The sequence below is a fragment of the Semicossyphus pulcher genome, unplaced genomic scaffold (genome assembly GCF_022749685.1).
Source record: "Semicossyphus pulcher isolate SPU_LCO1_2020_fin unplaced genomic scaffold, fSemPul1.0.p SCAF_17, whole genome shotgun sequence".
In the NCBI taxonomy this organism is placed as follows: Eukaryota; Metazoa; Chordata; class Actinopteri; order Labriformes; family Labridae; genus Semicossyphus; species Semicossyphus pulcher.
In genome coordinates, this window is record NW_027211681.1 from 24,117,634 (window position 1) to 24,139,911 (window position 22,278).

General features: G+C 42.2%; 1 protein-coding gene across 1 annotated transcript in view; it reads left to right on the top strand.

Moving 5' to 3' along the window:
- The window catches only part of LOC138595049 (voltage-dependent T-type calcium channel subunit alpha-1I-like), a 197,237-nt gene that overhangs the window by 96,014 nt on the left and 78,945 nt on the right, over positions 1-22,278 (top strand). The window contains exons 8-14 of the mRNA XM_069666367.1: positions 3,635-3,974; positions 4,172-4,578; positions 13,097-13,248; positions 15,691-15,876; positions 16,884-17,001; positions 17,310-17,465; positions 20,197-20,284. Of these exons, the coding sequence (XP_069522468.1) occupies positions 3,635-3,974; positions 4,172-4,578; positions 13,097-13,248; positions 15,691-15,876; positions 16,884-17,001; positions 17,310-17,465; positions 20,197-20,284 (1,447 nt within the window). The remainder of the gene's footprint in view (positions 1-3,634; positions 3,975-4,171; positions 4,579-13,096; positions 13,249-15,690; positions 15,877-16,883; positions 17,002-17,309; positions 17,466-20,196; positions 20,285-22,278) is intronic.

Sequence of the window (22,278 nt, forward strand, 5' to 3'; positions counted from 1 at the left end):
GGCTCCAGCAGAGTGTGAGTATAAATATTTGATGGGATCAGCCAGGGTGCTGAGCGGGTGCTGGGACCCACCGCCTTCCTTTTCTGTCCGCGAGTCCTGAGAGATGTCATGAAAACCTGCCAGTCTGACCACAAATTTCTGCCCCGGATCGATGAGGAGCAGCTTCAAACAGAAAGCACACGCTGATATGCAACAACACACACACTTTCTTACAAACAGACTTTTTTTGTCACATGCAGTGGTGAGCAGAGGGGGGGGTTATCAGGCTTCACAATCACTATTGATCACAGCCTAGAGAGCATTCTTCACCTCCCCCTCGGCCTTCTCGCTTTCTCTCTTCCTCTTTTTTGCCTTTGACCTTGCCCTTTCTCTTTTCCCCTCTCCATCTACAAAGTATCCCTGTTTCACATGCTGTCTCTTGAAATCAAAGAGAGTCTTAAACAACAACCCGATCATAATCATCTTCTATATTTAAGTTATTAATAAAAGTGTAAGCAAAGTCTGCAAAAGAATGCTTACTTTGAATTAAACCTACTAACTTTTGGTTGCAATACCATAGGATCGGCTTTTAGGTAAAGAGATCTCTGTGTGAATAACAGGGCTGGGCAGCAAAAATAGAAGGAACTGCTTTGAAAGAACATCTTTAATCTTTAATTTTTTTCCCTCTTCTGAATTTTAATATGTTTTAATTTGCCCTTTTACACTAAAGTCTCACAAGGACAGCCATTTCATTATTCATCAAGGACAGCCGGGCTCAAGGACGGAATCAGATGCACATGCAGTCCCAATGACAAATTAAGATAACATGGAGTTTGCCCCGTAGTGGGTTTGAACAGTCAGATATTCTTGCTTCCTGCAAAATCAACCCTTAAGGTCCAACAGAGTAGGAACAATGACTGTATATATAGATGGACGACGCTTCTCCATCTGCTCCCATTGTACCAAAGTGATGCCAAAATAGCCCCTGTGATAGGCGCTGCCATCTTGCGATGGTGACGTCATATGGAGCCAGAGTCTGCTCAGTAGAGATCAGCGGGTGGCGCCGCCGTAGCCACTTCTGCTCACCAAAACACACACTTAACTTACCGAAAAAACAGCAACGATCTCGCTCACCGGCGTGTTTAACAGCAGAACAGCTTCTTTGTGTTGGTCTGAGGTTAACGTTCACAGGTATGGAAACTTCAATGACTGTAGTGATTGTTTTAATTACGTTTCCTCTCGCCGTTCGTCCTCCACTCTGCTAATCCAGAACTGATTGGCTGCAGGAGCCGTATTTGTCAACAGAGCTGTCAATCATCATTTTGACAGCATCAAATAACTAATTAAAAATATACTTATCAGAAAAATTAACACTTGGACATAAATCTGCATGATAATAACTAACTATAATGACAGAAACCATGTTTGAGAAAAATTTATTTTGATTTTATAGTTTGACTCATGTCCCATCTGTTAACATGGAGGAGGCCGGCTTTATGACCCATACTGCAGCCAGTCAGCAGGGGGCGCTCGAAATGTTTGGCTTCACTTTTAGGGAGCTGTCATGTCGTCCATCTTTTTATACAGTGTATGAGTAGGAACTGCAAACTAAATGAACATTTTGCAGCAACTTTAACTTTAAACATTTTTGGCAGGATTAAGTCATATAAGAACTGGGTAGACAGCATGGTCAGCAAGCCACATTTTGACAACCACCTGCAAAGATTTAACTTCTTTAAAAGGCTATTTGAATGAAAAAGACTCTGCAGAGTACTGCCATCATTCCCAAAAATCAATTAAGTGACATTCTGGCCTTGCTGGCCCTAAGTACTCTTTGTAAGTTGGATAGATCTCAGCAAGCAGTGCAGGAGCTCTTTACCTTTCTCCTTGTGCCCTTGTGACTGCATTGATTCCCACATGCCTCGTACTCTAACCGGGAGGCCTCTTAGTAGTCAGTATTAAGATTGTCCCTGTTGCTAATTCTTTATTTTTAATGTTGCTATACATAAAAATTCATCAGATATGATCATCAATAATTATTTTGCTTTCTATTGTTATAAGTCCTGTCAGTTTGGTATGGCAAATGGCTTCAATTACTCTGACACCAATGAGCCTTGGCTGACTTTGCTATGAAGATTAAGCCAGCCAATCAGGGCTGGAGAGTAATCCTATTTCATTGAAGCAGTTTGGAATAAAACAAAGGACTATAGCTACCAAATTATTTTTAACTGGACCCATAATTTCAGCTGCAGAGTACGTAGTCAGTTGTGCCAGCAGGTCAGTTTTAAGCTTCTGCCTACCGTTACCAGCAAATGTAATGCAGTTTTAAGCTCATGCTTCTATGGACACCGGCTTGTATCAACTACCAGAACCAGATACTATTTTAACACAGTTCATCCTTTGCTCTGATGATTCAACCTGGAGAGTTTCATGTCCATCCAATCTGTGGAAGTACTCCATCTGTGAGTCATCTAACAGCCACGCTGAAGAACATGAATGGGACTTTTAGCTGCACCAAATAGTTTCCTCTACTTTGCAACTAAAGTGCTGGTATTAGCCTTGGTTACAGTATGTGTGGTTACGGTGGAAAAAACGAACAATGGAGCAGAAATAGAAGCAGCTTTTGGCCACAGCTGTTCTTGCGTGTGTAGTCGTTTATGTTATGTGTGGTGGTTGAGGCTGTGATGTTAGCTGCGTTAGCATTACAAGCTAGCAGGTTGCAAGAGAGGCATTTCCTTCCTTCCTATTAGATCAAAGATACAACATTTCCCTGGAGCTTTCCGCTGACAGACCAATATAATGTCCAGACTGAAAGCATCCATCTGTTGTGACCCTGTGACTGACCTTGTGTGTTCAGTGGTTCGTGCCTCTCTGGAGTCTCCTCCTTGTTTAGCGTGTTCTCACTTTGCTGCTTTCTGTTTGATGATGAAAAGAGCTTACTTATTCGTTGGTGATTACGTTCAAAGGATTAAACTTCACTATTGGCATGAGCCAAGACTAAAAACTTGATGACACAGTATGATCATGTTTGTTTTTATTGAAGGCCAAGACAAGAAAAAGACTGACATAAGACAACTCGGACTGACTTTAACGACCACTTTACACTAACAGAGTAGATGACAGGAGAAATCCTAAACTCCAGCAAACTTTTATGCTTTTTAAAAATAAAAATGTGTCTGCAAATTTAAAAAACATTTGGTGTAAGGCCAACAAAGACCTCACCCCAAACTAAAGAAAATTGCTGTTCAACTACAGCAGCATCAAGGAGGTAAGAGTGTTAGCTCCCCTCCCCTAATAGGTCAATGTTTGCTTTTGGTAACTGATAACGTTTGCTGGTTGAAGACACGAAATGCTATCATAATCTCAAAAGAAAACAAAGAAGTAAAAGCTCAGTATCTTGAATGTGTTTCCTGAAAAAACAACAGCTTTGTTTTCTACCATACTGTACAATGTGTTTTGTCTGCACTGGCCAAGTGGGCTAACAGGCTAGAGGTACACAGCAACAAGCATCTTGCATCTTGTGAATTCTTCATTCAGTGTGTTAAATTGGCGCACACTGACAGCTAACAGCTCTGATTATGGGTCTAGGACTATTTCATGCCAGCGTTTATAAATGTAGCATATAACATTTAACATTGTGGCTATCTTCTCCCAGATCGGCTCCTTCTTCATGATCAACCTGTGCCTCGTGGTCATCGCCACCCAGTTCTCAGAGACCAAGCAGCGGGAGCACCAGCTGATGCAGGAGCAGCGAGCGCGGTGCTCCTCCTCCTCCACCCTGAACAGTCAACCCGGGGACTGCTACGAGGAGCTCTTCCAGCTCGTCTGCCACGTCCTCCGCAAGGCCAGGAGACAAACCATCGCCTTTGTCAACGCCCTGCGGGGGAAACCCCGGGGCTTCAGGGGCGTCGGGAGAGGAAGAGGAGGAGGGGAAGGAAGGGAAAGGAAGGCCAATGGAAGGGGAGGACGTGAGAGGAGAGCAGTTACGAGGCACGGTATGTAACTTTAAAAATATTCCAAAACAGTTGTATGAGGTAACAAGACCCAACTCCTTTTTGAAGGTCTTAGTGTTGTCTTCGATTTGATTGCATTTTTACTTGTTCATGTCTCAGTGCCGCTTCTGGTCGTGGTCATGTTCTCGATTGAGGTGGTCTTGCTTAAAACACTGACCCTTCAACACCTTCATTTGCAGGTGGACACTGTCCCCACCATAATAAACCTGACCATGCCTCACCCGCCTCACCGATGGCCCTCACCGCCCACTCCGCCACCGTCGGCTGCCCTCAGTGTGCTGCAGCCCTGTCGCTCACTGACGGGGCGGGACCAGTTCGCAGTGCAGTGAACGAGGAAGCAGAGGAGGGAGCTGTGGAGGAGACCGACAGGGAAGGGGGACAATCTGAGAGCAAGGAGAAGGGCAAGAAAGGTCAAGCTGGAGCAGGGAGACATGGGGGCTGTTGTCCTAAGAAGAGCTGTAGGGAGTTGTGGCACGATACGAGGAGGAAGCTGTGGGGAATCGTAGAGAGCAAGTACTTCAACCGGGGCATCATGATCGCCATCCTCATCAACACCATCAGCATGGGCATCGAGCACCACGAGCAGGTTCTGTTACACTTTTTATAACTCTGTCTCTTTTACACAGCTGACTCTTCATCAAATTAACCAAATGTTTTCAGTATCACAGATGATTGATACTCTGCTCCGAAGGCTTGGCTCAACAAATTCAGTAAAACTGCACAGCAAATAAAAAGAAAAGAGAGGGTTGACCTGTAGTTTGCTTTGTGATCAATAAGTCATAAGTCCTGCTGATGTTTTATGCCTGCTCCCTTGAAGTAACACATTCAAATGCACACACAAGTCCATTTGTTCCTTACCAAACAGATGAGTCCTGCTGTTTTGAGAAAATGTAAATCAAACAGGGAAGTTGTTGTCTGTTGGGGACTTGGATTTGCTGCACAAGTTGGCAGCAGGTTGGTGCATGAAGAATTGACTCAAAATACACTGTGTGTGTCTATGTTCTAAAGACCACAGTGGACTCAACAATTTATCAGGGGGGTTGGCCCAATGGGAACACCAAACCCTAACCATTAACCCCTAACCTACTGCTCTATAATACAAACTATATTTGTGTCCCCAACTTCTTTAAACAGATAATGCATATGAATGCATGTTCATTGATGTTGGGAGCTTTCTGGTTGTAGTCCGAGTTGTACTGACCAATCACGTTGAGCCTGAAGAGAGTCAGTGTGGAGTGCAAAAGAGGCAGAACACTCTGCTCTCTACTCGGCAGTACACAACCTCTGTCCCTGTTCAGGGTCGCAGGGGGTCATTCGGCGAAATGCGGGGTATAGCCTGGACTGGTCGCCAGCCAATCACAGGGCTAACACACTGAGACAGACAACCTTTGGCACTCAGACTCATGGGAGAACATGCAAACTCCACACAGAAAGGCCCACTTTGTCCAAACCAGGGTTTGAACCAGTGACCTTCTAGCTGTGAGGCAACGGCACCACTGTGCAGCCCTCTATAATCATGCTTACAATTTTTTGGAAGCGGAAGTTAATGGTCCTAAAATGTCAGCGTGTAGCGTAGCAAAACTTGTTTATCAAAGCTATTTTATTTGAATAAAAAAGTAATAATGAATATAAAATAATAAAGTAGCCAGATGGACTTTAATGAACTCCGGCTTCCTCCCACAGTCCAAAGCCATGCTCGTCAGGTTCATCGTTGACTCTAAATTGCCCGCAGGTGTGGTTGTTAGCGTGAAAGGTTGACCGTCTCTGTGTGTCAGCCCTGTGATTGACTAGCGATCAGTCCAAGGTGTAACCCCGCCTCTCGCCCAATGACAGCTGGGATAGGCCCCAGCCCAACCGCGACCCTGAACAGGATAAGCGGTTTAGAAAATGGATGGATGGACTTTAATGAGTTTACTTATGGCAGGTTAACAGTGGGCATACCTTTTGGTCATTTTGCTAGCAAGATCCCTGGGCGTCTAATACCAAAAAAATGTCATAAAATAGGGTTGGTTACATGTTATATTTATGCAAATGTTAGTGTCGGCTTACTTCCTGTCTAACACATGGTTAACATCAAATAGATGTCGGCTGTTAAAGTTGCCAGAGGAATAACATTTTCGCTAACACTTTGTAATCTGATCAGTTCATTGGCTTCGAGTCTTCTGAAGCTGAATCCTGAGCATTTTCACATTGTGTAAATATTTCAGAAGATTTGTTTGCTCATAACCATGAAACATTTAATTGAAGTTTTCATGGTCATCCTTCCAACAACACCTCAGGCTACTGTGTGAAAAAATAATGAAAACCTGATTAGAAACATTCAAAGCTTCAGGAGCTTTTGAAACTTTGAGTTGAGAGGCAACAGGAGCAACGATCTGTTCTTTAAGGGAGGAAAACATGTTGGAAAGAACGAGACCGTTGTTATTTAACTACCGTATGTGTGTTTATCTTTAGGTATTCCAACCCAATTAGCATGCACTAGCTAGGATTTGCTTGTTCAGTTCTTTGTAGCAGCATGAGCTGCACCCTGTCAGTCTACTAACAGTTGTTTTAGAGTGGACCAGCAGCCAATGTTTCCTTCAGTGTGAGTTCACAGTCTCTTTCTGCATTCTTCCTGTCAGTCAGTGTCCACACTCCTCCGCAATGTAAACTTCTTTATATTCTTCCTCCCGCACATCCATCTCTGTCTCTTACGTGTCTTCTTCTTCCTCTATAATGCAGTATAATCTGATTCCCCAGCCATCAGCATAGATAGAGATGTTTGCACTCAGGTGAAGCAGCAGGATATGGATAGGGCCACCAGAATATCATCACACCTCTGGATCAGATCGTGCTCACCAATATCCCCCAGCATTGAAAAAGATGATTCTCGATGCTTTCTCAAAATGTTTGCTTATTCTTCCTCCGTTTCCAGTCTCTTTCTGTCGCTCTGCTTTCGCTCTTTGTCTTTCTATCAATATTTCTCGCTCTTGCTATACCATCGCCCACTCACGCCTGCCACCGCCGCAGTGGTGGGTCGTCTCTTATCTCGGGGGCGGCTAAAAATAGAGAGAGACAGAACGAGGGAGGCAGACAGAGACTTTGCTCCTTTAATAGGGAGGAAATAGAGAGCTGGATCTCTCTGTGGTTCCATCGCCTGTTTGGCAAACTGGAGTCCTGCCTCCCTCTGTTTGAACAGAAGCTTCATCTATCATCGCTCTGATCCTTATCCTGTAGAGGGGTGCCTCCACCTGTCCTACTACACCTGTGGGCTTGGGATCTGTTGCTGTGAGGACAACAGATTACCTGTGCGTGGGATTGCTAGCCAACTGTTGTTATTTTTTAGCTTTCAGTGTTGCTGCAGGTAGGAATTAGGCCAGCAGCCACCTTGGCAGGCCATGATGTGGAGGGTGTCTGTTTGTTCATTAATGGATGCCCCGCACACTTTGTATCAAGTAAACTACATTATGAGATATTATAGTAAAACCGAGGAGCTCAACAGCAAACTTCCTGAGCATCATTTTATTATATGATTAAATAAGATGCTGGGGAGGGCGGCCCTGGTGCCCCCATGTTTGACACAACATTGTCTTCACTGCAGCGTAGGAGCTGCAGCTATCCAACCAGCTAAACTACAAAGATGACTTGAGTCGTAGTTAGCCTTTTCTGTTTGTTTACTGTGGCTCAGTCTTCATACACAGAGTGACGACTGTAACAGAGGTGCAAACTATTACAATTTTGCTGACTAATGGTATTTTTCACAATGCAAATACATGTAAATACATTCGTTTTTTAATCACAACACACGAAATGCTTTTTAAGTGTAAACAATGTCTTTAAAGTCTAACCATGAAATAAGTTATTTATGTAATTACGACATTGCCTCTGTGGCGTTTACAGTGTCAGTAGCAGTTAAGACAAAAAGCCATGTGCTCTCACTCCTTCCTCAAAACGACTAACAGGAAGTCACATGTCTACAAGCATGACAAACAAACTTCAAAATAAAAGTAGTCTTATCAAAATAAAAAATCTAAACAACCTTTTGCCTAAAGGGCAACACAAGTGCCCTCATGGATGCCCCTGTAGTAGATTAAAAAAAGTGCCCTCTGATTCCCTTTCAGCGGATACATGTTGGAAATGTTATTGGCCTCCACACCTCCAGACAATGTGCCCTCATGGGATGCTTCTATAGATGAAAATCCCCCTGTTGTTGCGCTGGTGCCATCAGCCAAAATATGCTATATATGCAGGTACACTGAGCGTATTCCATCTTGAGAAGGAATCAGCGCATTGGTAAAATATCAGCTCAATAATAAGAGTAAAATGCAGGCGTCCTTCAGTACTACTGTATTATGGAAGGTGTAAATGTTTGAATTTCTTTGAAAGAATGGAGATAGTTTTAGTTCTGATAATCTCAGTAACTGCCGAGTGCAACCTGAAGTGCTCTCAACATCACAAACATGATCACAATTCTTTAGATGCAGTTCTTGAATAACTAAGCCTCTTTCTTAGAAGAGACTTTAGATGCTACAGTGACATCACTTGCATTTCTGAAAGAACAAGCTAAATCCCCCATTGAGCAGGATGGATTGCTCGAGTGAGAAGACACCTCAGAGGATATAACAGCTGTTTGGGAATTAATAATGCAGCAGCATGATGGGCACTTTGGAGATTTGACAGGGATGGATAGAGATCAAACAAGACTGCTTAATGATTGTCTTTTTCTGCCAAACTGTCGAGATTAGAACAGAAATGACAGGACTGATGTTGCGTGGGTAGCCGTGGTCTCAATGAAAATATGCAACAGCTCCTACAGACTATGTACAGATTTTTTTTTAAGGGACGGCTTTCACATTCAAATTGGGATCACAAAAACCAAACATGCTTGATAAGCAGGTCGGAGAAATCAAAAACAAAACCGTAATTGGATTTTTGGGGACAATAAATAAATCCACAGAAAACAGTGGGATGTCTTCAAGTGGGAAATTGAGGCCAATACACAAGGATTTGAATTAATCAGTTACTGAAGCCCTGCATCTACAATTTATGCTGTGAATAAATGCAACCTTCCAACCCCACCTGAGGATTATTGAAGAATCAATAGCCAGCGGGACAAGCCTTAATAAGACGGCAAACCCAGGTTGCTGTTGAAACAAAAAATGGAGGTTCTTTCACTCTGCACAGGAAATGAATATCCCTGACGAAGAGAGAGACATAACAACCATTTTCACATTGCTGACATTAATGTGTGATACCAGATCAGTGGCTTTTGGTTGTTTACTGTCGCAGGGATGTTACATTAGACAGGTGAAAATGTGTTGCGCTAACTGGGGTCACGCTTACTGAGTATCTGTACTTAAGTACTGAACTAATGAGTACTGAAAAGGCTACATATGCTGAGCTAAATATCTTTACCTTAATGACTCACATGACCAAAAATGAGTTGTGTCTGATCTGCCAAATCTTTATCGACTATCTTCACATGGGGGTCACTTTCATCTAAAGTCATCGTCGGATCATGGAGCATATTGGACCTCCACTGTCTGTCTGTACGGCTCTAGATACTTTATTCAGGGAGTAGGCAGGGCTGCTCCTCCGCTGCTCGTCTGCTGTCCTCACCTATGTCCGCAGCGCGCACCTGCTTTCAAACCCGTTGTCATCGCCCTCATAAGGACAGTCCTTGTAACACATTGCCCACAAAAGCGCACATTGACCTGATGCGGTCAGCCACTTACTACTCTTGTTTGTCTAGTGTCGAGCATTTTTGCTTACATGTGTGCAGACTTGGCCTCTTTTTCAAAAGTTCAAAGTTTACTTAGTTTTACTTGGTTCACATTAGGAAACGATCCAGTCATGATTAAAAATAATCGACATTAGCCTTTGGTAGGACACAGATACTAACAGGTTCTGGTGTGATACTGTCGTTATTGTTTGACAAGCCTCAAGTAGCTAACAACCAGAAGAGAAAGTGAGTGGTTGTGCCGAAAACCAGAGGTCAGAAAGAACTTAGGTGTTAAAACAAGATGTCAGATGTCTGCTTGGTAAATGTTAGTGACTTCCATGTCTCTAATTGCTGAAGTGTGATATAAATTAGATCAGAGAAGCACAAGTAACCCTCACTTTTTGCTTCTGTAGAGTTGCTGAATAATGCATGTCTCCAAATGTGCTGTTCAGACAGTATCAGCTACTTGATAGGTCCAGTCACCTTTCTGCATGTGCATCTTAAAAACCTCGTCAACACTAACTTTGTATTTGCCAGAATAGAAGTAGGACAGCATTGCTTTTCCAGATGCAGAAACCATAAACACAGACATTTCCGTTCACTAATATTACCCTTTCAGAACTACGCTTTATTTTTCTGTTTTACTGAGGTTGTTTTCTTTTTAAAAAGATGTTGGCTCTCTTTACAAGTGCTGTTCACAATCCTAAATGTCCTCAGTGTGATATCAATTCCCGCTCTTCTTATTTTATTCCATACATCAGCCGACCGGAAAACACTTTAGATCTGTTCCCAGGTCTGCAGTAATGAGACGGCAGTAATGGATCTCCAGGGGCTGCCGACGCCGTTTGGCTGGTCTGCAAACAGCGGTCAGCCGTCACATCGTTACCAACACTGGTGGGCACGCATCATTAGCCCGTGTTTTCACACAGCTAAACACTCATTAGCACTGTCAAACACACGCATATAAATACATAGCGATGCAAACAGACGCACAGACATAGACATGTAAATGCAAGACACACACAGCGCTCATTGATTCAGGGGCGGTGAAATGTCAGAAGCGTCATTGCTGAAGGTACAGAGGAGCTCTGTGGATTAGTGACGTGCTGGAAATCATGATTGTGCCAAATTTAGCTCTTTGTGCATGTGTGTGTGTGTTTCTCTTCATATCGAGCAAAGCCAGGCAGAAACAGAAAGTAAGAAGGAGGGAGAGGAAGTCAAACGGTGTCAGAGAGAGCTGAAAAGACAGACATTGATGCACATTAAGAACGTAAGACTGACAGCAAGTAAAAGAACTGAGAGATAATCTATGGAGGGAAAAATATATACTTAATATGTTCCTGCCAATATTGAGGCGTTAACAAGACTGAGTGGACTTATTTAGTGATCATTTTTTCACTCTCACAGTAAGTGAACAATTGCTGTGCTGGTGGCAGCAACTCATGATTCTTTCCATCCGTCTCCAGGATAGAAAGAGTAAAACGCTGAACCCTTTTTGTCACTGGTAGCATTTGCAGCATCCATAATTGATGACGAAATGTGTCATGTTTTGTTTGCCTGCTACCTGCAGCTGTGTATGGACATGCAGAGCGGACAATGTTTGAACAACATACCAGCTTTTGTGCAGCTTCTCTATGTATTTATCTGTAATCCTCGGGAATTACAGCTAACGAGTGCAGCTTCCAGTGCTCGTTTCTGCCGTCAATACGTCCGTGTGAGAGTGCAGCTGTGTGTAAAAGCTTTTGTCCCTCTCCTTGCCCTTTCCACCATTTGATCCATGGTGAGTCAAATGGCTTATAACCAGACAAAGCGGCGAGGAAGCGAAGGAAAGAACAGACCGATAGATGGATAGAGAGACAGCAAGGAGCCACCTTTAGCTTTTCCTTTCTCGCCAGGAATATAGAGAAATTTTCCAGTCTGTTGCATGTCTGTACTCCAAGTGTGCGTGAGAGAGTGGCAGTAGATAATAGCCTTATTTTCAAGTGTTGATTAGCTTGGACTGCTTGTTATTTGTGGACGTATGAACATGATGTTCCTAAAGATAATATCCACCTACACATTGTATATCCCTATACAGCTCATTTCCTCCTCGTTACCCAGTTACTCCTCACTGCCCTTATCTCATTTAGTTTCCATTCTTGTTCTGCTGTCAACTTTCTTCCCTTTTTCTGCTCATTAAAAAAAAATCTAGCTCAGTGCCATTTTTTTAACCACTGTATGCAAATGCTTCAAAACAAACTCAATGCTGTACTTCCATGACAAGTTACCTCCAAAGCAATTCATCAAATCCCTCTCAGTAGAAGAAGAAGCTATTCTTCATTAATCCCCGAGGGTAAATACATTGTTTTCACAATGTTATTAGAAACATGCTATACACACATAGGCCCGGAGTACACACATGCACAAACACCCTATGGATAAGCACATGGATGAGTTGGGGATTCAAAGCCTTGTCTAGGAAATGAACTGGCACCTCTCCAGCTACCAGTCCCACTTTCCATACTTATCAGGACTTGAACCCACAAGCATCCATTTCCCAAGTTGCTCTAGACTGAGCTACTTCTACCCCTACCTCAGCATGCTAACTGACAGTTAGCATTTTTGAATTGCCATGTTTGACTCGGGACTTGAGACTTGCAAAACAATGACTTTTTCCCACCTCTGCTAACTGCACATACCGGTATGTTAGCCAAATAGGCCATGCTAACATGGCACAATTTGACTGGTACTGGGGGAAATGTATCTCCCTGCATGCCATCATGCTAATGTTGGTGTTAGCTTGTAAACATGTCCGCATAGAAGCTTTTTAATGTAGATGTAAGCGAACATTTAGTCAACAAGAGCTTAAATTTCCTGAAAGACAGAATGTGGCTGTGGTTAGTCCCATGCATCATGTAGGCTCTTAGCACCTCCTAGGGCTGACTACGCTATAACTCTGTTGTCTTCATTGACTACAACTAGGGCATCGGAGTCCTAGTTGAAGTCACATTAAATCCCCACAGAGGTTTCCCTGTTAACTACACTACAAAGTTGGTTGATCATGTTCATAGATCCAGTAAAATGTTGCGTGACGTTGCTAAACCAGGGAATGTGTGTGTGTCCAACGCGAAAAAGGATCCCTGTTGACTTTACATTGGTATTGTTTTCCTGTTGGTGGCCCGTTATTATAACGCATAACCCCACCACTGAATTCATTGTTACAGAGTCGTGGTCATTTCATGCAACTATAGGACCGGGTCGCTGGCAGGCAGCTGAGTGGGGTTTGGCTTGCCTGACTGGTGCTCACTCTTCACCCTTCCTGCCAGCATTCCCTGCTGGATCCCCCAACCCTTAAGACTCTTAAGTCTTCCTTTCTTCTATCTTTTCTTTTTATTAACGGATTTCTCCTCTTTTTATTTTTCAGCCAGATGAGCTCACTAATGTTCTGGAGATCTGCAACATCGTCTTCACCAGCATGTTCTCCTTGGAGATGATCCTCAAGATCACTGCATTCGGCTCCTTCAGCTACCTGAGAAACCCCTACAACGTCTTTGATGGAGTCATCGTCATCATCAGGTAACTACACAATATAAAATCCTGAATGTACCTTATTTTGGCAGAAAGGGGGGTTTTTGGTTTCTGAAATACTATGATATTTTTCCGTTTGCCCGACTGTTCTGGAAAACATCCAGGTGTTGAATTATTCATGTCATGCTTTGTCAAACTGTCATCTCTGTTCTACCTGGTTGAAATGTACCACCTGTATCTATTGGATGCCAAAGCGTCAGACAGCAGTGAACAGATATTGTCTTTTGTTGTGTGTGCCTGGAGCTCCAGGTAAGTGCCCGAGCCTTTGATCAGCAGGCGTTTTTTCCCAATTCATGTGTCTGAGCGCCTTTGTCTGTGATCCCCATTATAACCCAGAGATCAAATACACATCAAAGCAACTAAAACTGAACAAGATCAAATGTGCAGCCCGTCACAGAAGATGCATGTTGATTGAACATATCTGCATCTATCTTCTTATCTCTCGCTCCACCGCCAATTTCCCTCTCTTCATCCGTCTGAATGTCCTCTGCCATTCAGACAGCGCTGCTCTGTCAAAGTGCCCCTATTCAATCTTTGCCAATGCAGAGCCCATGCTATTTTGATGCTATTTCAATGCTATTTTGATGTGCTGAGTGGGGCCTTTTATAGATCCCTCCATTAGAGGACACATTTCTTTAAAGCCTGGTTTTCCTGCAGTGGGTCTCTGCTCATGAAGAATGCCGACCAGAACTCAGAGGAGAGAAAGAACTCCTGTCTCTTCCTTCTTCAGCTTAACCCTCCTGTCGTGTTCGGGTCAAATCTGATCGATTTACAACTTTCATCAATCATAAATATTGTGTTTTACATTTGATTGCCTCCAGGTCTCATGATATCCTCCACACGAGGCATCTGAACATATAAAATTGCTGATCACCACTTTCATTGATATTTCAGTGGTTTAGTCAACTTTGTAACACCTGTGGTGTTCCCGGTCAAAAATGACCGACATATAGGACATGAATGGGTAACACTAGATTATGTTCATCCACCAGATGGAAAACATACCCATACACACCCACACATCCCCCCACATGAACCACACATTTCAGACTGAACAACTGGACCCATATTTTGAACCAGATGAAGAGGAGATTGAAGTAGAACCAGAGAGAGAGGAGTATGTCTCAGAAATGGAAGACAACATCGATGGATTATCAAACACATTGTCAGTGTCTATTCTTTGTATATTCACTGTAGTAAATCATCAATTAGTCTGAGACATTGTTTAGAGCTTTAAAATGTATTAAATTAAATTTGGTGATAATAAATGGTTTTTGTGTTCATGTAAGAGCAGTTAAAACAGACCGGTCAGATTTGACTGAGAACACCAAAGTAAGAGAGGAGAAACGAACACGACAGGAGGGTTAAGTAGGCTGATAAGTAGACACTTTAGTAACTGCAAGATAACAGAGCATGCCTAATGTTGCCCAAGAATTAATGATGGATTCACTTCCTATCTATTTGTCATTTTTTTCTTATGTTGTTGTAAATGTGAACTCATTTGTTGAGCTTAAAATCTTTACATTGAAGGAATAACAGGGCCTAATGACCTGCCATGGGACTGCAGATGTGCTTGAAGCCAGCTCTCGTACAGTACATTAATGGTTTATGCTTTATATTAAAATATGCAGTATTTTTAAGATTGTGCGTGGTCCCTTAATGAAAATAGAATAAATATAAATGACCTTCCAATATCTATTTGAATCACTTGCACTGTGAACACTGAGCTCAAACTAGTAAAATCAGAACATTTTTCATTTTGTCGCAGGCACAATTTTTTCAGCCATAAGACCAGGCTAAAACTTTCTTTTCTGTAGTTTGAAAACCGATTTTTGATGTCAGAAAATGTAAAACTTTCTGTTGACAGATGACATCTGGTATAATATCCCAGTCTCCTAGAAATTGTTAGAATTTGGATAAATCTGAACCCCTGAATCGAGCCAAGGTTTAGTTCTAATGCAGTAGGGGGAGGCAGATTGAAAGCTTGTGGAGGTCAGGATGTTGGATGGATTGTTACTTAGTTTTATGCAAGAAAATGGAGTTCATTGAATGAATGTTCACCTTTTTATAAACGTTTTCATAGCCTTAACCCAGTGTTTTCACTGCCAAACACTAAGCATATCTTACTCTTAGTAACTGCTTTCTATCCCTAAGCTTAGCCATAGTTTGCATTTGGTGAACAGTGAATAATACAGCCACTGTAGGTCATCTAAAGTTTAACTCAATCAGCAGATATTGTTCTTTCTTGAAAGTCGGTTTGAGAATCATGTAACAGGAGATTTTGAAGCATTACTTTTCTCAGTTGAATTTCTATTGTGTTAAATCCTTTGGTGGGGGAGTAAAACTGGAATGCAAATGTTTGTATTTTGCTGTACATGTCGTAATTTAACATTGCTTGGTCGTCTTTGCGGTCTGTGTTTCTCTCCTAAGTGTGTGCGAGATCGTCGGCCAGTCTGACGGTGGTTTGTCTGTGCTGAGGACCTTCAGACTGCTGAGGGTGCTGAAGCTGGTGAGGTTCATGCCCGCTCTGAGGAGACAGCTGGTGGTCCTCATGAAGACCATGGACAACGTGGCCACTTTCTGCATGCTGCTCATGCTCTTCATCTTCATCTTCAGGTAAGGCCACAAATGCATATGTGCTTTGGATGTCTGTTGGCGTCTCGTCCTGATGCACACCACAGAATAAAAAACAGTCTGTCCATGCCTCTCCTGCTCATCATCACCTGACAACTGCTCCAAGGCATGGAGCCTTTTTCTTTCAACAATATATCTCAGTTTGTTTCAGGGTGACTAACAAGAAGGGACCACTGTTTTATCTTCTGCTTTTATGTGTCTTTCTATGTGCTGGCTTTCATCTTTTTGAAAGTCCTTTGCACCTGTTTTACGGCTGCCATTGAGGCACGGGAGGTCACAGCGTTTCTCAGCAGCTATTAACCCTGAGTGAAAAATAATGAGCAGACACTTGAAGATCTGGTCAGAGCTTAACAAGCAGACCCTTAAAGAACCGAAGAAACATAACAAGCAGCCATTTGTAGATCTGAAACAGCAGCACTTTGAAGGCCTTAATGGGTTTTCATTGGACAATCAATTGCTACAGTCCTCGTTGTCTTCCTACTGAGATTTTGAAGCTTATGTGAGGATAAAGGACTCTGAGTCTACCAATTTGTCAGTTTGTGTCATTTTGCGAGTACAAGCCCTTGTTTTGATATTTCTGTGCTTGTATTCCGAGTTACTGTTCACACTTTTGAGTTGGTGTGTGCAAATCTAAAGGCTTCTCTTAAAAGGTCACATCCCAGCTACGTTGCACCCTTAGCATTTGGTGATGTCGTATTGGTTTGTCTGTTTCGGCAGATACTTTAATGATATTCACAGTTCAATACTGTATGAACATGATTGGTTGTCCAAGAAAGTGTTTTGTTGCATGAGCCATTGTAATAAAATGGTGTAAAATGGGAAGCAGTTGATAAACCTTAATCATCTACAGCCTCTCCAGTGATGAGTCTATAAAGTACCTTCTTGTTCATCCCGCTTCAGAAAAACCTGCAACGACCCCAGCTTAACTGTCGGTTAAAGTGCAGCAGATGATACACTTTCATTGTGTTTGGCTTGTTGTTGTGTTGCAGTATTCTGGGCATGCACATCTTTGGCTGTAAGTTCAGTCTGAAGACGGAGACTGGTGACACAGTGCCAGACAGGAAGAACTTTGACTCCCTGCTTTGGGCCATTGTCACCGTTTTTCAGGTAATTAACATGTCACTGTTGGGATAGGCATGCACACATTCACATAGGCACAGACTGTACTTACGAACAACATTTCTCTATATGCAGATGACTTGCACGTATTTCTTAACATTCAAACATGTAATTCTGACCACCTTTAACTCTAATGATATAAACTTCTGCTTATTCAGAAATCTTTTAAGCATACTAGGAGCTGTATACTTTCTGTAAGCTTCAGTATAGTGTATTTGCATTGATATTTAGTTCATAGAATGTTTTAGTTGCCTATCGATACCCAATATGTGACTTTCTCTCTGTAACTCTCTTAGATTCTGACCCAGGAGGACTGGAATGCGGTTTTATACAACGGTATGGCAGCAACTTCGCCAATTGCTGCTCTTTACTTCGTGGCCCTCATGACCTTTGGGAACTATGTCCTTTTCAACCTGTTGGTGGCCATCTTGGTTGAAGGATTCCAGGCAGAGGTGAGACACTCATTGCTTACCTTAATGGACAATGGACCTTTAATAAAAGCCATCAAACAGCATGGTTTAAGCGTGTTTCCCTGTTAAAGTGTAATGTCCACATTTTAAATGAGCTTGTTATGATTGAGACATATTTTAGGTTTGCTGATCTTATTGATCACTATCCTTGTAAGACTATTAAGATGGATTAACTTCCATCAAGTGAGAGGAATCACTGACATGATTTACCCTCTGACATCAATCAAGAAAATGCAAATCCTTTTATTTTCAATAATGTACTTGAAGTGCTGTTAAAATTCTTATACACCAAAACATGCCCTTTGAATTGATATCAAACAACTTTTGCAGCAGCCTCTGATTTACATAAACTCTAAAACTTTGACAGTTCTACTATGTTTGGCACGTCTCCATCCATCTTTGTATAATAATGTGCAAAGCGACCTCTCTTATGGACAGCTGACATCCATCTGTCTGTGTTTCTCAAAGACTTTAACCTTTGGAGGTGACCTTCACAGCTAAAATAAGCCCATGGCTTATTTGGTGTCCTGCTGATTTGTTTTTTTTTCACTCACAGAGCTGAGCAGATTGACATGCAGTGCACAGAGCAAGAAAAAATAAAACGCTCAAATTCTCAACACCATATGCTTATAAACTAAACCAAGCAGACAAGTATAAAGAATGGGTTTATTTGTTAAAGCTGAATGCCAATCATTTTTCTTCACTGCTGAGCGGGGAATGGAAAGTTCCTCTGTGCATGTGGAGTGTTTGTGATGGACATGAAACGGTGAAAGTTATGTCAGCCTTTGATTTCATACGCTGGTGTAAACCCATTGAGCAGAGATAACTTCAGCCAAATATCTTCTGTAACATTTGATCAACGTTTGACACACTGGTTTGAAGGAATTTGGCACAATCCTCTTTACAAAACCGCCTCAGCTCAGTGATATTGGTGGGCTTCCTGTTGCTCTTTTTAAATGTTCCCATCGGATAAAGCTGTGGACTTTTAAACGGCTGTAACCATCACTTGGTCGACTGACTTTTCTGTTTAGGGTTCTGTCTCGCCCATGGCCCACCCATTGTTGTGCTTCCGTTTACAAAAAGACACCCTGAAATTGTGGATGTTACGACCTCACCAAAGGCTCCAAATCAAAGAGGCCACACATAATGAAGAATCAGAGTAGTTGCAAAAACAACAAGAATTTATTTATTAAATCACAAGACCCATAAAACAACCCACTTCAAAACAAACACACCTAAACCAAATACTGATAGGCCGGCCAAACCAAACAAAAACAGGTAGGCACTCAGACAAGCCCACAAAGGGCTGTAGGATCTGGTGCTTACCTTCTTCCCAAAAACCTAACAGAACTAAACCCTAGCAAATAAATAAAACCGAAGATTAGACTATCGGTCCCGTCAGAAAGGAAGTAAAGAATGCATAAAGCAAAACTCAAATCAACAAAGGAGTAGCTCCAGCTAGAGTCTAGTGTTGTTCCCGCCCCCCTTTTATGGTCTCTCCTCCAAATCAGGTGGATCAGCAACACCTGAAAGGGATAACAGGGTGAGTACAAACATTAAAACCAACAACCAGCGGGGGGAGTGCATATAACAGTCGAGCAGAATTTTGCTGCTATGATTAAGCTCTATCAATAATCGCACATGCCTTGGTCCCAAGACGGAAAAGCAAGCTCAAACCACGACAGTTGGTGTGATCTCTGGTTACGCCAAAAACATGATCTTCAGGTCGCATCTTCTTGTACATAATCTGACATTCCACAGCCCAGATAAGCCAAAATGTTAAAGAAAATTGCTGAATTAAGTAGCTCTATTGCAACATTACCCTTCTTGTACAGGCTTGTGTATGTATGCCATAAGGCGGTTCATACTATAAATGGGTTGAACACTGAGCAAAAGCAGTCGGTGTTGCAAAGGCTATAAAATACAGTTTGTACCGTTGAGATAATAATTACAGGTCTGATCAAAATGATGTTAATAAGAGGCTGTATCAGCAGATAATAATAGAGTATTAAACACTAATTTCTGAAGCCATCCGTCTGAGTGGAAAACACTGGAAAATGATGCTGTCAATCTGCCTTCAGCTGTCAAACTCACAGATGGATCATTGGAAAATTGTAGTACGGTTGAGTAACTCAGCTGAGTTTCACACACGGATCAGAGCATTACCATATTCATGTAGCGTGAAGCTGTGATGTGTGAGTTGAAGGGGGGGAACACTGACACAGATCACAAGGATTTTGATTGATCTTTTTGAAATGCCAAAACAAAACGCAGCCATCAGTCTTTTACGTCTCTCTGCCGTTCATCCTCCCTCAATCCTTCTCTTGTTGTCGGCCTTTTCCCCCTCTGACTCTCTTACCTTCTTCTGCTTATCCTCGCTGTCTCTACTACGACTGCACACGGGGGATTTTTGACCCAATTTACTACAGAATTTCCCGTTGTGAAGACCGAAGGGGAACATCCCATTCCTGTGGGGTTTTTGGAGTAGTGTGTCAGTAGCTTGAGAGTTTTTTTCCCCCGGTTTAATCTTCAGATACAAGAACAGATCTGAGCCATCTGGATAACCTCAAATAAGTTCTGTAGTTGTTGGGGGAAACCGTCTGTCCCTTGACTGATGTCACACTGGAGAATACGCTCAGTTCTCTATAGCATGAGAGCTTTGTGTAATCCTCTGTCTGCCTCTCTCTGTCTCTCACCCTCTCTTTGTCTCCAGGGAGATGCCAATCGCTCTTACTCGGATGACGACCGCTCCTCGTCCAACTACGACGAGAGCGAGAAACACGACTCCATAAAGTTGTCCGGTGAGCTGGTGGCATGTTTTCATCTAACCTTAATCAAACTACATTTATACTGCAGTTTTATCGGCTTCAAGTTCACTCAAAATAAGTGACCCATCTAATGAGGGTTAGGACTTAATAAGGGCTGCCCTGTAAAAGTCAACGATTTAGGACTTGAAGTCAGGAGGAAGCAGGCTGTAAACTTTAAAAGCCGAGTCTCAAAATGACCCTTCAGTGTTCATTGTAAAGGTTTAGCTAAACTATCCACAGAGGACTCTTAGTCTTCAAAGCTAACCGACCCAGTGATTTGAAGTGGTAAGAACTCTGAATAAAGCAGTTTCCCTTTAAAAAGCAAGCCCCGGTGCCGCTACCTTATGTATGGTTGCTCGGCTTCTTTTTAGCTTAAAATTCCTTCAGTTTTCATTCTTTACAAGGTTTTAACTAGCACCTGAATCATCCACAAAGGTCTGCTCCTCTCTACAACAAAGGAACAAGGTCATTTAAACTAGTAGAAACACTTTATAATAAGTAGTTTCTTGTTAGAAATCTGTGGGAGCTGCTGCTAACATTAGCTCGCCTTGTTTCTCAAAGTGGCCCAAAGTGACACCAAACATGCACGCTCATTATGCATCTGGTGTGTGCTTAGCCGTTGTGTGGTGCGTCTCTCTGCAGCACCGAGGCGAGGAGAGAGAGAGAGAGAGAGAGAGAGAGAGAGAGAGATGCTGTTTATTCTAAAAATCACGCTTTATTGCTGGAAAACAGTTTCAGATACGACTAAAGTTATAGTTATGATTCTTGATGTGGACCACCTTTTTACCTCTAGGTGTTGGAGCTTAGTGCTACCGTTACCTGTCAAGAAGGAACAGAGCAACCTCTGCATGGCTCTTCAGCCCCTTACACCCCCACTCATCTGATCCCTCTTTTTTATTCAAGGCTCTCTTTGTAGCTTTTTTCTCCTCCAAGCTCGTCCTTCTTTTTGCTTCTTTAGCAGTATATGCCGTAGTCGGCAAAGGAGGTAAAGGGAAATTTACCGCAAGTTGCCGTAGCTCCTGACTGACACAACCTCTGCATGCACGCTGTTGACACAAGTCACGTAGAAGCCGGGTGATGCTAGTTTGTACAGAGTTGCTGTGATTGGCGAGTTACATAGAAAACTAATTGTGATTGGTTGTTTGATTCAGACTGGACAATTTTTTTAACTAACTAAATACTGAGGGGCGGGCGCTCCCAGTCACAGATCAACCTAATTTTAATAATATTGTTATTGAAATGCAGCGATCAATTATTTTAACCAAATTCTTATGAAATTATATTGACTACTGTAGCTTTAAGAGCCACATATCAGGTGAAAAAAATCTACACATGGTAAAATAATATAGTAAAAACAACAATGACATTACTGCAGAAACAAAGAAGGTAGCCAGCTTGAAAATGTTTAACGTCCGGTGCTTATGGAAAACTGATAAATGGGAATTTCAGGTGTATAACATGAGACTTGTGTGGGCTGATACAGGAGCTAGAGGAAGCTGATAAAAGTAAAACATGAAAATTAAACGGCAAAGTCTGATTAAACTACACATTTTGTGTCAGGTGGATACAGTCCTGGATTTGATGAAGCTGCTACGTCTCTAAAATCTTAGAAAAAAGTCCAACCAGGTTAAAACACATCAAGAAATAAGGTTTTCTTTTCCATAATAAAATACAAATATGTAAGTATCATGAAAATCTTTTAGTTTTTTTATTTTCAGCTGAATGCGTGAAGTGAAAAAACACAGTTTGAAAAGTATAATCAGTTAAGGGCAATTCTATTTTAAGATTTTAAAACTAAAATCCTTGGTTTCTCTGTCTTCAGTTTGATGCACCACTAATGCCACCATTCAAATCACAGATGCAATCTGCTTGCATCTCACATTGAAGCCAGCAGTCTTTGTTTTCCAGTGAGGCTCATTCAATGTGCTCAACCCTGAAAATACAAAAGTAAGACAGAAGTACGAGCCAAAGGCTTACAAACTTGCAAA